The 14123-nt window shown below is 54.0% G+C and overlaps 1 protein-coding gene across 1 annotated transcript; it reads left to right on the top strand.

The window, feature by feature from the left end:
- The first annotated feature begins 1464 nt into the window (after nucleotides 1–1464).
- On the top strand, nucleotides 1465–13005 carry LOC120394801 (E3 ubiquitin-protein ligase TRIM39-like). The gene is made up of 6 exons (XM_039518950.1): nucleotides 1465–2204; nucleotides 3846–3941; nucleotides 4757–4987; nucleotides 5514–5536; nucleotides 5636–5739; nucleotides 12212–13005. Exons 1-6 carry the CDS (start codon nucleotides 1788–1790, stop codon nucleotides 12748–12750), a joined length of 1410 nt encoding a protein of 469 aa, XP_039374884.1. The 5' UTR covers nucleotides 1465–1787; the 3' UTR covers nucleotides 12751–13005.
- The last annotated feature ends 1118 nt before the right edge of the window (nucleotides 13006–14123 follow it).

Here is a 14123-nt window from a genome sequence, read left to right on the forward strand (position 1 = left end):
GAATCCTGTGATTACGTGACAATCTCAGCTCTCACTTTAACAAAAGTAAGTTTCTTGCTCTCAGGGCTGAGTAGAAAAGGTTGAGTACGTGACCAGAGCAAATCCTGCCTGCTCACAAACAAACAGTCCAGAATATAATTTTTTAGAAGAAAAACCCTCATGTTTTCTTCAGCAGCTTCTTGATTTTTGCTTACATGGTGCTGGCAATATTGCCTTGACAGTGAGCAGTTTGTTTTCAGGCCTGGCTTCTCCAGCAAAGGCTCTAAGGACCTAACTGTAAAAATGAGCATTCTGAGTGATTCCTTTACTTCACCCTTACTCCAGAGGGCCTGTGCTCTTTGCTGCTTCAGCCCACAGCCCGGCTCTATGCACATTCCCACACCTCGCCCTCTCTGTTTCCCTATCTGTTAACTCTGCTGTTTTAGATAATTGATGGCATGAAATTAGGGGGCTTTCCATGGGGGATGGGGATTTAAGGCCTGAGTTCTCAGTGGCACAGCATTGCCAACCCCAAACTTTTGAAAATCATGAGTCAGGACCCCCAGAATGATGTGATGCCTTTTGTGAGACTAAAAAATAAAAATACTAATAAATGTTGAGTTCTTTCTATTTGCCTTCTGACTTCTCACACTTTAGGCTGACTCAGGTAATATTTTAAGTTTTTCTCTGCAACCAAGAAAACTAGAAACTTCCTTTGTTTAGGTCCCTAACTTCTGTTTGCTAGAAGCTGGGAATGAGCAACAAGGGATGGATCACTCGATGATTCCCTGTTCTGTTCATTCCCCCTGGGGCACCTGGCATTGGCCACGGTTGGAAGACAGGACACTGGGCTAGATGGACCATTGGTCTGACCCAGTCTGGCCATTCTTATGTTCATGAGATTCACTATAAAATCATCAATGTTGGCAACACTTTTGACACTGTGTCTCCTTTACACTGAGGCAGAGCTGCCTTAGCGTATGTCACAATCAGGCCTTTGAAACATTGATTTCAGTTTAACCACGTTTTTGGCCTGTGAATTGAATATCCCTAGACTCAGAAGGATTAGATTTTATCGGTAGATGTCAGCAAATGTTGATTTCACTTTGTGCACACAAACCAATGAAAAAATATTTCCATTGATAAGAACTGAGATTTACAAATAGCTACAGTAAGAAAAATGCTGCTTGAGAACTTACTAGAGTTTAATTTAAGGAGATTTACTTTGCATGTTTTGACATGAGATGTTGACAGTTTGTGTTTTAACAGTTACACCTTTTAACTTTTTGAATCTCTGCGTCTACTGTCATAAAATAATTGTCTGAATAAAATATTGTCTGAACCCCCCCCCAACTTCCCACAACTGTGAACAATAATATTGATAAAAATGGAAACTGTGAAAGTTTAAATAGATAAATATATAAACATTCTTACAAATTAATATTAATCTTATCTGTCAAAATTACATATTAAATCAAATGAATTCTGCCACGGCTAAATATCACTCCTTAGACACGCAGTTCTGTCAGCTCAGCAGGACAAGGGGAAGCTGATGTCCATGTGAAGCCCCAGTGACTCCCCCACACACACACCAGCAGAGGGGGCTGATTGCAGGATCAGAGCCTTGTTGGGACATTTCTCACCAAAGCCCCCAGGGCTGGAACGTTACTGGTGATCTGGCTCCAACTCAGCAAACAGCCTGAGTCCGTTCCAGGAAGGGAAACACCCAATTGCTGCTGCTGCAGGCGGGGCATATTTCTGAGCTTGGGAAAGTGAGACTAACCCTGTGACACTGTCCAGAGGGAGCCATGGCCACAGACAACCCCGTGGAAAGTCTCCAGGAGGAAGCTATGTGCCCCATCTGTCTAGAGTATTTTAAGGACCCGGTGATTATAGACTGTGGGCACCATTTCTGCAGAGCCTGCATCGCCCAGTGCTGGGAGGGATCGAATACAGACATCTCCTGCCCTCAGTGCAGAGAAACTGTGCAACAGGGAAACCTCAGGCCGAACAGGAAGCTGGCAAATGTTGTAGAAATGGTCAAACGGCTGAGTTTACAGGCAGCAAAGGGAGCAGGAGAGGAGAGGGTGTGTGGGGAACACCAGGAGACTCTGAAACTGTTCTGTGAAGAGGATCAAACTTCTGTCTGTGTGGTTTGCCATCTGTCCCGGGCTCACAGAGATCACAGGGTGGCTCCCATAAAGGAGGCTGCCCAGGAGTACAAGGTAGGGAATTGCTGTCACCTTTAATGGGTAATAAATTTGGATTTTAATTACAGGCTGATTTCACTGAAAGTTGCCTGTCACAGGTGTGACGCATCATTAAGCTCTGTAAAGCCTTCATTGTATGGGAGATGCTATCACAAAAAATCAAGTCTTCCAAGATACCTGCTGTGGGAAACTTTTCTCTGAGATTCTGAATGTTTTTTCACACTCAGCTTCCACTGCTGAAATAAGGGGACTTTTTACACCACGGCCGGTGTTAACAATCAGTGAGGTTTAAATCACACGAGCTGCAGGCCAGTCTAGGTGAGTGTGTTACCTTCAGACTGGAGAACTGATCATTTAAATCTCAACACTGTTAATTATTTCGTTCCCTTGTGAGAGCGGAGAGGGAGAATTACAGCTGGGCACCATTTATTGCTAGTGACGCCTCCTTTCAGTGCCACAAGCAGGTGCTGTTTGGGAGATGCCACCTCTTATTTCCCCCCCAGTAAAGGAGGACCAGGCCCAGAGAGCCCAGCTGAGCCCAGGGGTACATTCTAGCCCCCTGAGGGGAGTCCGGCCCCAGGAGCCCCTTAGAGCCAATCAGCAACTCCATCCTGTTTTGAACAATGCACCATTTGAACAGATCGTGTGTCTCCTTTTAGTGACTCACGTGGGCGGAGCTTATTTTGTGGGTGAAGCTTCAAAGAATCCAGCCACCTTTGCCCCTCCTCTGTTCTGATCCTGGCTCATTGATGAAGCTGTTTTGCTGGATGCAAAGGCTGCTTTTCCATCTCCTGTCTCTCACTAGCCCCTGCTGGCTCCCTCCCTCCCTCCCTCACTGCTTCCCTGCAGCAGCACCGCAGGGGTGTCACCAAACAGCTCCCTAGGAGCTCTCAGCAGCAGCAGCAGCCTGGGCCCTTGGGCAGAGGGGAGGAGAGAACTCGAGGGCTCAGAGAAAAGAGAAAAAGTGAAACGGGGAGATCTCAGGAGGCGGCTCTGGGGGGCTGCCAGGGGTGTTGCACAGAGCGGGGCTGAGGGGCAGGAGCACGTTGCTGTGCTGTGTGAATGAATCACACGCTGTCAAAGGGGAAGAGAGCCCTGGATTGTTACAGCTCTGGAGCAGTTATAATTATGGGTGGCACATTCCCCCAGACCGAGTGTTCCCTGGTCCTCACTGACCTCCAGCCACATCTCAGCTTCACCCTGTGCAGTTAATGGGACTGTGCTGGCTCAGGTGCTTGGCTGCTGCCTGGGGGAGGCCACATGGGAGCCTGGACAGAGGAGAGCACAGTGGGGTCTTGTTCCTGGCCTGGGTCTGGGTACAGGGCAGCGAGGTGCTGCCCCAACCTCTTCACTGGCACTGGCAGGAGGGATCGTTCAGAACCTTCCCAGCTGTTTCCCCTCTGGCCTGTGCTCAGTGATGTGAAGCTTTAGCTCAGACACAGGCTCTGAGAAGTCCTGAGTGTCTGCAGGGAGCAGAGCCCCTGCTCTGAGACTGGCATCTCTGCGCCCATGAGGCCTTTGGGGCCGGCAGAGCCCAATCTACTGCCTCCTTCCAGGGTATTTACTGCTCATGTATGAAATGCCAATATGGACAGTACTGTCCATCCATCGGACAGGCAGACTAATGGCTGTTTATCATACGTGATGTCCCTGCAGGAGAAACTCCAGGGAGCCCTGGGCCCTCTGAGGAAGGAGCTGGAAGAGGCCCTGACTCTGATGTCTAAAGAGGAGACGAAAACCAAAGAGTGGCAGGTGGGTGTCTGGGTTTATTCCTCCCTGAGCCCTTCCCCCTGCAGTGTTCCTAGGAATGACAGGGCCATAAAGCTCCAGGATGAGGTTATGAACCTGCCCTGGTTGTTTGCTCCGTTGCACAGGCTTGGTGCTGGCCATGGGCAGCACATGCCTCCAGCTCTTGGGGATGCCGGGCATGAGTGCGGGAATCTCCCCGGTGCCCAGATCATTGCCCTGCCCATTGCTCCACCCCCATTAGGCCTCCTCTCCCCGAGGCCCCACCCACACTCCCCATCTGCTCTGCCCCATGCCCCACTCCCGCTCAGCCCCAGCCGCAGCCGGCATCCCTCACCCCTTCCACGGCACCGAGACCAAAGCCTCTGCCTCCTTCCTCCGGTGGGGGATTTGGGGAGGGATTCAATGGGGGAAGAAGGGGGCGGAGTCGGGGCAGGGGCACGAGCCCCCTCCAGGCTCTGCCTGTGGGGGCAAAATAACTGCCTATTCGCATCCTGACCGAACATCGGTCGGGATGCAGGACAATGAAGTAAATATCGGGACAGTACCGATAAAATCGGGACGTCTGGTCACCCTAATCCCATGCCACCTGCAATAACAGACTGTGTCTTTACAAAGCACCCTAGACAACCCCGCTATGGAACTGGCCATATGGACTCTGAACTAAAACAAACTCTTTATGATACGTTTCCCAAAGAAGTAAATCTCCTTAAAAACCTGATACTGATCTAATCCCCTGCTTCATGGACAGAGGCCCAGTCTGTGTAACTCAGCATCTGGCTCACGTTTTCTCTCTGCCTTTCCTATTCTTCTATTTCAAGGGGAAAGTGAAGAATAGGAGAGAGATGATTGCAGGTGAATTTAACAAACTGCACACACTGCTGAGAGAGGAGGAGCAGCTGCTTCTGCAGAGCCTGGAGGAGGAGGAGAAGAAGACTCTGCAGAGACTACAGGAAAATGTCACCAAACTCTCCCAGCAAAGCTCCTCTCTGCAGCAGCTGATCACAGAGCTAGAGGAGAAGTGTCAGCAACCAGTTGTGGAGCTGCTAAAGGTGAGACAGCATCAAAATTCATCTCCACAATTCAGAATTAGAACTCAGATCCCTGGGTCTGGATTCCAACAATTAGAGTAAATGTGTTCTGTGGTTTACTGACAAACAGAACATCCGGCTAAGGGCTCCATCAGTTCCAAAATATCGCAGTTCATGTTAGAGGGGAATTCTCCTCATGGAGACCCAGTGAGGCCGTGGGAGATTAAAGGGATGATACAAGGTTGATACTGAGCTGAACCCATCCCTGCTCTAACTCCAGAACATTGGACCCAACACAGTCGATAAACACAGATACTGATGGGTTGGGTCCCTAGAAGGGAGAATCCTTTAGCTAAATTCCTGTCTCACCTACATAAATGAAACAAGTGTTAATGCAAAATGTCATAGGAGTTTTTACCACAAAACAGTGAAGCCTGGGAGGGTTGATCTATTTTCTAGATGAAAGTTTGATGCCCAGAGTGAAACTCACACAGGTTTATGCACATTGTGTTAATACAGAACATTGATTCTCTTTTTTTCCTTCCAGGATGTGAAAAGCACATTGAGCAGGTGTGTTTCCTATGTTCATTGCTCTTATATTCTTGGTGGTGGTTCTGGGATGATGTGTGTACAGAGCAGCTGAGTGATGAGGGGATGTTTTCTTCATAGGAGTGCGAATGTGAAACTCCAGGAACCAGAAGCTGTTTCTACTGACCTGAAGAACGTGTATAAAATTTCCCTTGACATGAGGGAAGCGCTGAAGAGATTCGTAGGTGAGTGGATTCTACTGGGACATTCAGCTGTGTTGTGCCTGGGGCTCTGGACAGAGCCTGGGACCCCAGGACACGCATGAGCCCAGCTGACAGGCTTGGAGCTGTGATAGCTGGAGGCTGATGTGCTCAGTGCTGGGCAGTTTGCCTGCTACTTACAACCACCTGCTGGTACTTGCCCAGGTATCTGACCAGGCGCCGTCACTCTGACATCCTGACCCCTCCATGGCTGAGTTACCACGTTCAGACATTTCAGGGTGCCTTGGCAAGGTTCCTGCCTCAATTTATCCTATGCAGCACTCTTTAAATTACACCTCACAGTCTAACAGATCCCGTCCTGTGGTCCACTCTGAGTCCAAGTAAACCCCAAAATAAAATCTTTTCCCTCACTCTGCTCCAGCCTCCAGCTCTCACTGCAGCTCCTCACTGTCCTCAAGTCAGGAGCCCTCAGTCCTTCCCGGAGCCGGGCTTGGATTAGTTTCCATCATGGAATCGGACGACTCCAGCCCCCGCTCCTGGAGCTGGGGTCATTTCAGACTGTGCCTTTATTCTCTGCATTCACTTTCTCCATTCGGGGGCAGCTCTCCAGGGCTCTGTCCTACTACAGCTGCTGCTGTCATTGTCTCTGGCAGCTCCTCCCCCTTAGGGGAGCTCCTCTGCCTAGGACAGTGGTCGCCAAACTGTTTTGGTCCTGCCCTCCCTTACCTGGTTTGCGCCCCCACCCTGGGAGCTGCTGTCAGGAACTGGGCCAGGAACGGGGCTCCAGTTGGGGCCAGAAGCTGGGAGCCATGGCTGGGAGTAGACCCGCAGTTGGGGCCGGGAGCTGGTGGCTTCAGCTGGGGGCGGAACCATGTTTGGGGCTGGGGCTGCAGCTGGGTTCTCAGCCTGGAGCAGGGCCGGGAGTGGGTGGCTGAAGTCGGGGCCGGAGATGCAGCTGGGGGTGAGGGTGGGGCTGGAGTGGAGCTGGGGTCAAAGCAGGGCTGGTAACATTCCCTTCCCGCCACCCATGGGGGCTGGCCCAGGCCCCGTCAGGCCCCCCAAATGTTCCTCCACACCCTGTAGGGGGGCACAACCCACAGTTTGGGGAGCACTGCTCTAGGAGCTCCCCTTCCAGGCCCCTTGTTCTGGTGAGCTGTCCTGGGAGCTCCTCTCCTCAGCAGCTTCCTGTCCCTAGGATCCCTTCAGCTGAGCCCTGGTTACCCTTTATCAGCCTCATTAGCTGTTTCGCTGCCAACTAGCCACCCAGGGATTCAATTACTGCCAGGTGGGGCTGGGTTGTCTCATTCTCCCTTACAGGGGCCTGTCACAGGTAGTCTGGCCCCTGACTCCCCTAACAGGACCAGCCCTTGTGATACATTTCCCCCCACCCCCAGAGCCAGCCTGTATTCAGAGGGAGGCTTGACCATGGCTGACATGGTTATGTTCTGCTAGAAAAGTTTCAAACTCCAGGGAAGTAAATCGGTGGCCACTTCCAGGAGCTGCACGGACCGAGGGAGGAAGGGAGCCTGCCTTAGCCCCGGGCCCCCGCTGCACCACTGACCAGACTTTTAATGTCCCCGTCGGTGGTGCCAACCGGAGCCACCAGGGTCCCTTTTCGACCAGGCGTTCCAATAAAAAAACAGACGCCTGGCAACCCTATGGACAGGTGCCAACCCTAGGTCCTGTCCACATGGCCCAGTAACACCCTGCTGAGCCAGGTACAGGCAGCCACATGCCAGCCCAGGCCCCTGGCAGGGACGCTGAGCTGCCAGCTGCCAGGTCACTAACAGTGTTAACTCTGTCACGTGCCACTCACCAGGCTTAGAGCCCCCTGGGCCCAGCCCCAGGAACTGCTGTAACCTAGAACCAGAGCAATGCAGGGCTGGAAGGGCCCTCGAGAGGTCACCTAGTCCAGCCCCCCATGCTCGGTCAGGGACTAGACTATCCCTGGCAGGGATTTGTCCAACCTGTTCTTACAAACCTCCAGTGACGGGGATCCCACAACCTCCCCTGGAGCCGGGTCCAGAGCTTCACGGCCCTGAGAATTAGAAAGTGTTTCCTCATCTCCAGCCTTAACCTCCCTTGCTGCAGATTGTGCCCATTGCTCCTTGGACAGGCCCTCACCCTGCCCACTGGGGCACTGGCTGTGTCACCAAGCCTGAGCGTCACTGTTATTGCACTGAATGGCTGGGGACGCTGGGCTGGCTTGGGGGGCAGTGAGGGCAGCTGGGGCCTTACACTCCCCAGTCACCGATCTCAGCCCAGGCTCAGAGTCCAGTTCCCAGCGGACAGGAGCTCACATCGTAACTCACTTTAACGTCCGCCTCACCAGCCATCTCCGCAGGGAGGCCAAGGCCTGAATGGGCTGCAGGGACGATTCCTCCCCAGGGAGAGGCTCCCGCAGATGTCAGGGCTGAGCCACGTTGGCAGGACAGTGGGGGGCTCACACGGCCTCTATCTCATTATACCCTCAATACACAGAGCTCCAGCAGCCGGGGTGTAAAACCCAATTCATACCCCCAGCACCCAACTCACTGACACTGTCCCAAGGGTCCTCTCCTACTGGGGATGGAGGGATGAGTAAGGGGCACTGGAAGATGGGGGCCAGGGGGCCATGGCCCCATCACTTTTACCAATGGGAGGGCTATTCCCTCCCACTTTTTACCAGCTGTAGGGGTGAGCGACGCTGGGGCAGGGGGCCGGGAGGAGAGACCAGGGGGTCAGGGTGTTGGGGAAGAGGTGGGGTGAAGGCAGGGGCTCAGGAAGGAGGGGCAGTGTGAGAGCGAGGGTTCAGGGGTGCGGGGACAGGAGCTGAGGGAGAAGGGCTGGCACGAGTGGGTGACCCCTCTACTTTTAGGGAGCTTCCATCACTCCTGGGGAGAGCACCATCCCGGATCCTGATCCACGGGCACATCTGTCTATTTGCCGGGTGCGCAGAGCTCTCTGTGTGGAGACACTTTCATGCTCACCCAGAAACCTGTGCTGGGAGGCCCCACTGCCCAGGAGGCCGAGGGCTCTCGCTCCCCTGCCCTGGGGGTGAAGGGAGGGGCCCTGGGGCTGCTGTTCCCCATCCCAGGAAGGGGGTGAAGGGGATGTGGACACAGACAATGTCCCCTCTTGCTCTGTGAGGGGCAGACCTGGCTCCACCCTGGGCCTCAGAGCCTGAGCTCCAGCCTGAACCTGAAAATCTGTGCGGCTATTTTTAATTCCAAAGAGGGAGCCCCGTAAGCCTGAATCTGTCCACCCCGTTCTGAGACTCAGTTCTGCAGGCTGTGTAGAAGGACCCAAAGTGTCTCCAGGGTCTGGGTGTGAAAGTTCCCAGCGTGTCTGACCCAGGGCTGGTTAATGGGAGCGAGGGGGGTGGCTGGCACAGTCATTAGATGGAGACACCTGAGCTCCTGGGGCTCTGAGATGGTCTCTGTGACTGTTATCCGCTCTGGGAGATGCCCAGGTGCAGCTGCAGAGGGTCTGTGCCGCTAGCAGCGTCCATGGGACAAATGGCTCTGGGCAGAGAGTTCAGGCTGGAGCCGAGTCTCCATTTTCAGCCTGATTTGTGGGGGTAAGATCAAGGTCCCAAGGGGCATTTGTCTGTAAAGGGCAAATTAACCAGCAGCTCTGGAGTGTTTCATAGCTGATGTCCTGAGCCTGGCCTGTCTGTAACTGCGTTTCTGGGGATGTTGACAGTCTCTCATTGCAAGTCACTGGGATTGGGGCTCCTAAATTGCTCAGACAGGTTTGCAGTGGAGCTGGGTGAAATGTTTTCGACAAATAGTTTATTTGCTGCAAAATTATATTTCGGGTCAAGAGAAACTATTCGTGAATCCATGTCGGGTTTGCTGACTAGTTTCAATTAAGAGGAAAAGGTGCCACTGCTTCCCTTGTAGCCTTTAGCTCAGGGGCTGGTCCCTCAGCTGGGAGCCCCAGGTTCAATCCCCCCGTGTGATGCCAGAGCGTGGGAGAGAGAATGACTCTTCAGCCCAATGGGTCAGGCCTCCACCTGGGAGCCCAGAGTCCAGCTCCTCTGCTCCAGTGACCCTGTAATTATTGATCCATAACCCCCGTGAGGGCCGGCTCCAGGCACCAGCCTACCAAGCACGTGCTTGGGGCAGCACCTTGGGAGGGGGCGGCGATCGGGGTTTGTTTTTGTTGGTTTTGGTTTGGCCAGGTGATGCTGGGGGTGGGGCGGGGACTTGGGCGGCGCGACACGGCACTTGGGGAGGGGTCGGCGCTCTTTTTTTTTTTTTTTTTGCTTGGGGTGGCAAAAATGTTAGAGCTGGCCCTGACCCCAGTGTGGGGAGGGGTTACGGCCCCTGGCACAGCAGTGTCTCAGCCATGTCTGCCAGGGTTTCTTTTCACGGATGTAGCTGCACCGGTGCAAACCCCTAGTGTAGACGTGCTGTGCAGGTGTGAACTGGGACTGGTCCCCGGAGCAGCTTCTCCCAGATGGAGGGGGCAGTAAGTGGGGAAATGCCCCCTCCCCTCCCCACTGTCCTGGCCTCATTAGCAACAGCTGATTAGCACGCATTTATACCCCTCCCCCTGAAATGCAGACAACTGCCCCCGTGGGGGTGGGGCTCAGCCTGGCCAGGGGAGGGCCTGGCTGTGGGGTTTTCCTGGCTGGAAGGTGGGGCCCGTGGGGCTTGCCAGCATGGGGAGTCCCAGCTGCTCCCGCTGGGGCAGGGCTGCACCCCCAGAGTGTGTGAGGACAGCACTGACCTGCTCTGAGCGAGAAACCAACCACACATGGCCCGAAAGCAACAGAGATTCCCTGGCACCTGCCTCTCCCTCCCCCATCTCTGGCTCCTGCCCCTCCCTTACCCTTCCCCCACCCCTGTGAGGGACCCTGGATCCAGCGTCTATTCTGACCCCTCACCAACATCCCTCCCGCTCTTCTCACTCCCTTTCTGCTCCCCTGGGCCCCTGCCCCTCTACTCCCACGTTTCCTCCCTGGCACATGCCCCTGTCCTCCACCCACCTCTGCCCCACTGAAACAGCCCATCCCTTCCCCCCCTGCCCCCCTGTCATCTGCCCCTCTCCCCCAAACATCCTCTGCATCCCGGAGCCCTCCCATCACTTCACACCCCCGCTATGTCCTGGCATCCACCTCTCCCCTTTCCCTCCTCTGTGCCATGTCTCCCACCCCTGCCCTCACCCCAATCTGCTGCCTGCCACTGCCCTTCTTACTCCCCTCAGCCTTCCTGGCATCTGCTCCTCTCCTTCTCTGGCCCCTAGCACCTGCCTCTCCCCAATCCCCTCTCCTAACACCTCCCTCTGCCCACCTGCCCTGCCTCTCACCCCTCTCTGCCCCCTGGTGCTTGTCCCTCCCCTCCTCTGCCCTCCCTGTGCCTGCCCGTCTGCTCAACCCCCTCAATCCCCTGGCACCTGCCCTTCCCCTCCCCGCCGCACCCTTCTGCTGCCTGCCCCTTCCCTCCTCCTACCCCCCAACACCTGACCCTCCCCTTGTCCCCTTCCTTCCTGGTGCCCATCCCCTCCCCACCCTCTGCCCCACTGACCCTGCTCTCCTCTCGCCCCTCTGCCACCATCACCCATGCCACCTTCTCTTTATTTCTCACCCCTGCCCCTCCCCTCCCCCTCTGGCTCCGTGACACCTGCACCCCTCACCGCCCCGCCAGTCCCCGGGTGCCAGCTCCTCCTCTGCCTGCCTGGTGCAAGTCCCTTCGCTCACCCCCCTTTGGGACCCCTGGTCTCAGCCCTTCCCCTCACCTCAGCACTGCCCCACCTCTCCCCTCCCCCTCTCCTAGCCCCTGGGCCCCTGGTGCCCACATCTCCCTGCACACGCCTCTGCCCCCCTAGGGCCTGCCCTTCTCCACACCCCTCTCTCTGCCCCCCTTCTGCTCACCTCCTCCTCACCACCATTCTGCCCCTTTGGCACCAATGCCTGTTCATTCGCTCCCCCCCATGGTTTCACCTCCTCACTCCTCATCATCTCACCCCTGGGAGCTCACCCTGCCCTTGATTTCCCCTGCCCCATTGGCGCCTCCCCATTCCCTCTGCCCCCTGGTGCCTGCCCCATCCCTTGCTCCCTGCTGCCTCCTGGGGCCCATCCCCTTCTTCTGCCCTGGTGCCCACCCCTCCCCCTACCCCCTGCAGCCCCCTGGAACCTGCCCTTCACACCCCTCTGTCCTCCTGGTGCCCGTCTCTTCCCTTATCACCACATAGCCCTTGTGCCTGCCCCACCCCATGTCCCTCCCTCCCCCCCTGCTCCTGTCACCTCCCCCTCCCCTTTCCTCTCCCAACATCAGTCTGTCACCTCCCCTCCCCCGCCACCTTCTCACCCCTCCCACGCTCCTCCTGCCCTTTTCCCTCATTGTCTCCTCACAGGCAGAGGGGCCCTGACTCCCCTCAGGCAACAACGCCCCTGACTTCCCCCACAGTGATTAACGGGGCTGCAGGTTAATTTCCCTTTGATCCCAGTGACCTGCCCCCGGCCCTGACTCTGTGACTCTTTCCCCAGTGGACGTGACTCTGGATCCAGACACAGCAAGTCCCGACCTCGTCCTGTCTGAGGATCGGAAACGTGTGAGACAGGGAGTCAAACGCCAGGATCTGCCCAACAACCCTGAGAGATTTGATACGTACCCTGAAGTTCTGGGCGCTGAGCGGTTTGCAGGCGGGAGGCGTTACTGGGAGGTGGAGGTGGGAGACAAGCCAGGCTGGGAACTGGGGGTTTGTAGGGAATCTGTGAGCAGGAAAGGGGAGAGCACATTCTCACCTGGGAATGGATTCTGGGTTGTGTGGCTGGGGGATGGGGAATACAAGGCCGGCACCTCCCTCAGGACCCCCCTCCCCGTGAGCGTCAGGCCCAGCCGGGTGGGGATTTTCCTGGACTGTGAGGCGGGCGAGGTCTCGTTTTACAATGTGACTGACAGGTCCCATCTCTTCACTTTCACTGACACCTTCTCCGGGAAGCTCCGCCCTTATTTCTGTCCTGGTCTCAACGCTGGGGGTACAAACGCGGCTCCCCTGATAATCTGCCCGGTCCCAGCTCAGGCCGGAGGGAATCTCAGTCCCTGACAGTGACCCCATGGCACAGACTGACCCCTCCCAGCCCTGCTGCTCTTCCTGCCCCCGGTGGTGGGGGTTAGTTACTGCAGCAACTGGACTTTCTGTGCTGACCCGATGCTGCCAGTTTCCCTTTTCAGCTGGAGGTCCCAGTCGAAAACCGGACACCTGGGAACCCCCAGCCCCCACCTTCCCCATTCCCTGCCCCAGGGGTAGCAGATGGTGGGGGATGGGGTCATTCACTCCGGTCAGAATTTTCTACCTCTGTGAAATCTCAATGTAAAATATGAAAGAAAAAAGATTATTTTAATTTAGAAAACATTATTGTAACAAGGTGTAAATACAAGAATATTTTAATTTACATTTAAACACTATTTTAAAAACAAGTATCTAAATATATTTGTAGAAATGGAATTATTTACATTTTTTATCTTTCCCTCAAATCTATAGTGAAGTTTAACTTCTCTAAATAATGTCATTTGTATTTCAACTGTGGAATTTCAAGAAATCCAAAATATTTATCTTAACAAAATAAACTATTAAATTGTCAGACTGGGTTGTTCAGTTACAAATGTACAAGTGTCATAAACATCACAACTACACACATGTGCAGCTGCTCTCTCTCTCTTTCTCCCCCCCACCCTTATTGTCTTGACTGGTTCTCTCTGGAAGGCAGGGCACATATGCTCATGTCCTGCATTACATCTTTGAAAATTAATAGTTGAAAAAAATGATAGAATTAAAAGCAGCAAAGAGTCCTGTGGCACCTTATAGACCAACAGACGTTTTGGAGCATGAGCTTTTGTGGGTAAATACCCACTTCATCGAATGCATGTGGTGGAAATTTCCAGAGGCAGGTATAAATATGCGAGCATGAATCAGGCTAGAGATAATGAGGTTAGTTCAATCAGGGAGGGTGAGGCCCTCTACTAGCAGTTGAGGTGTGAACACCAAGGGAGGAGAAACTGCTTTTGTTGTTGGCAAGCCATTCACAGTCTTTATTCAATCCTGAGCTGATGGTGTCAAATTTGCAGATGAACTGTAGCTCAGCAGTTTCTCTTCGTTGTCTGGTCCTGAAGTTTTTTTGCTGCAGGATGGCTACCTTTAAATCCTGTATTGTGTGGCCAGGGAGGTTGAAATGTTCTCCTACAGGTTTTTGTATATTGCCATTCCTAGTATCTGATTTGTGTCCATTTATCCTTTTCCGTAGGGATTGTCCAGTTTGGCCGATGTACATAGCAGAGAGGCATTGCTGGCATCCCTGCCTGCGCCCTGTGCAGCAGCACTCTTGGATCAATAAGCCATAAAAGCAAATACTTTCTAAAACTAAAACAAAATGTAGCCCCTTCTTTTGAAATGTTCTTCAGGAGGCAGCAAACACTTTT

This window comes from Mauremys reevesii, unplaced genomic scaffold (genome assembly GCF_016161935.1).
Source record: "Mauremys reevesii isolate NIE-2019 unplaced genomic scaffold, ASM1616193v1 Contig79, whole genome shotgun sequence".
Lineage (NCBI taxonomy): Eukaryota > Metazoa > Chordata > Testudines > Geoemydidae > Mauremys > Mauremys reevesii.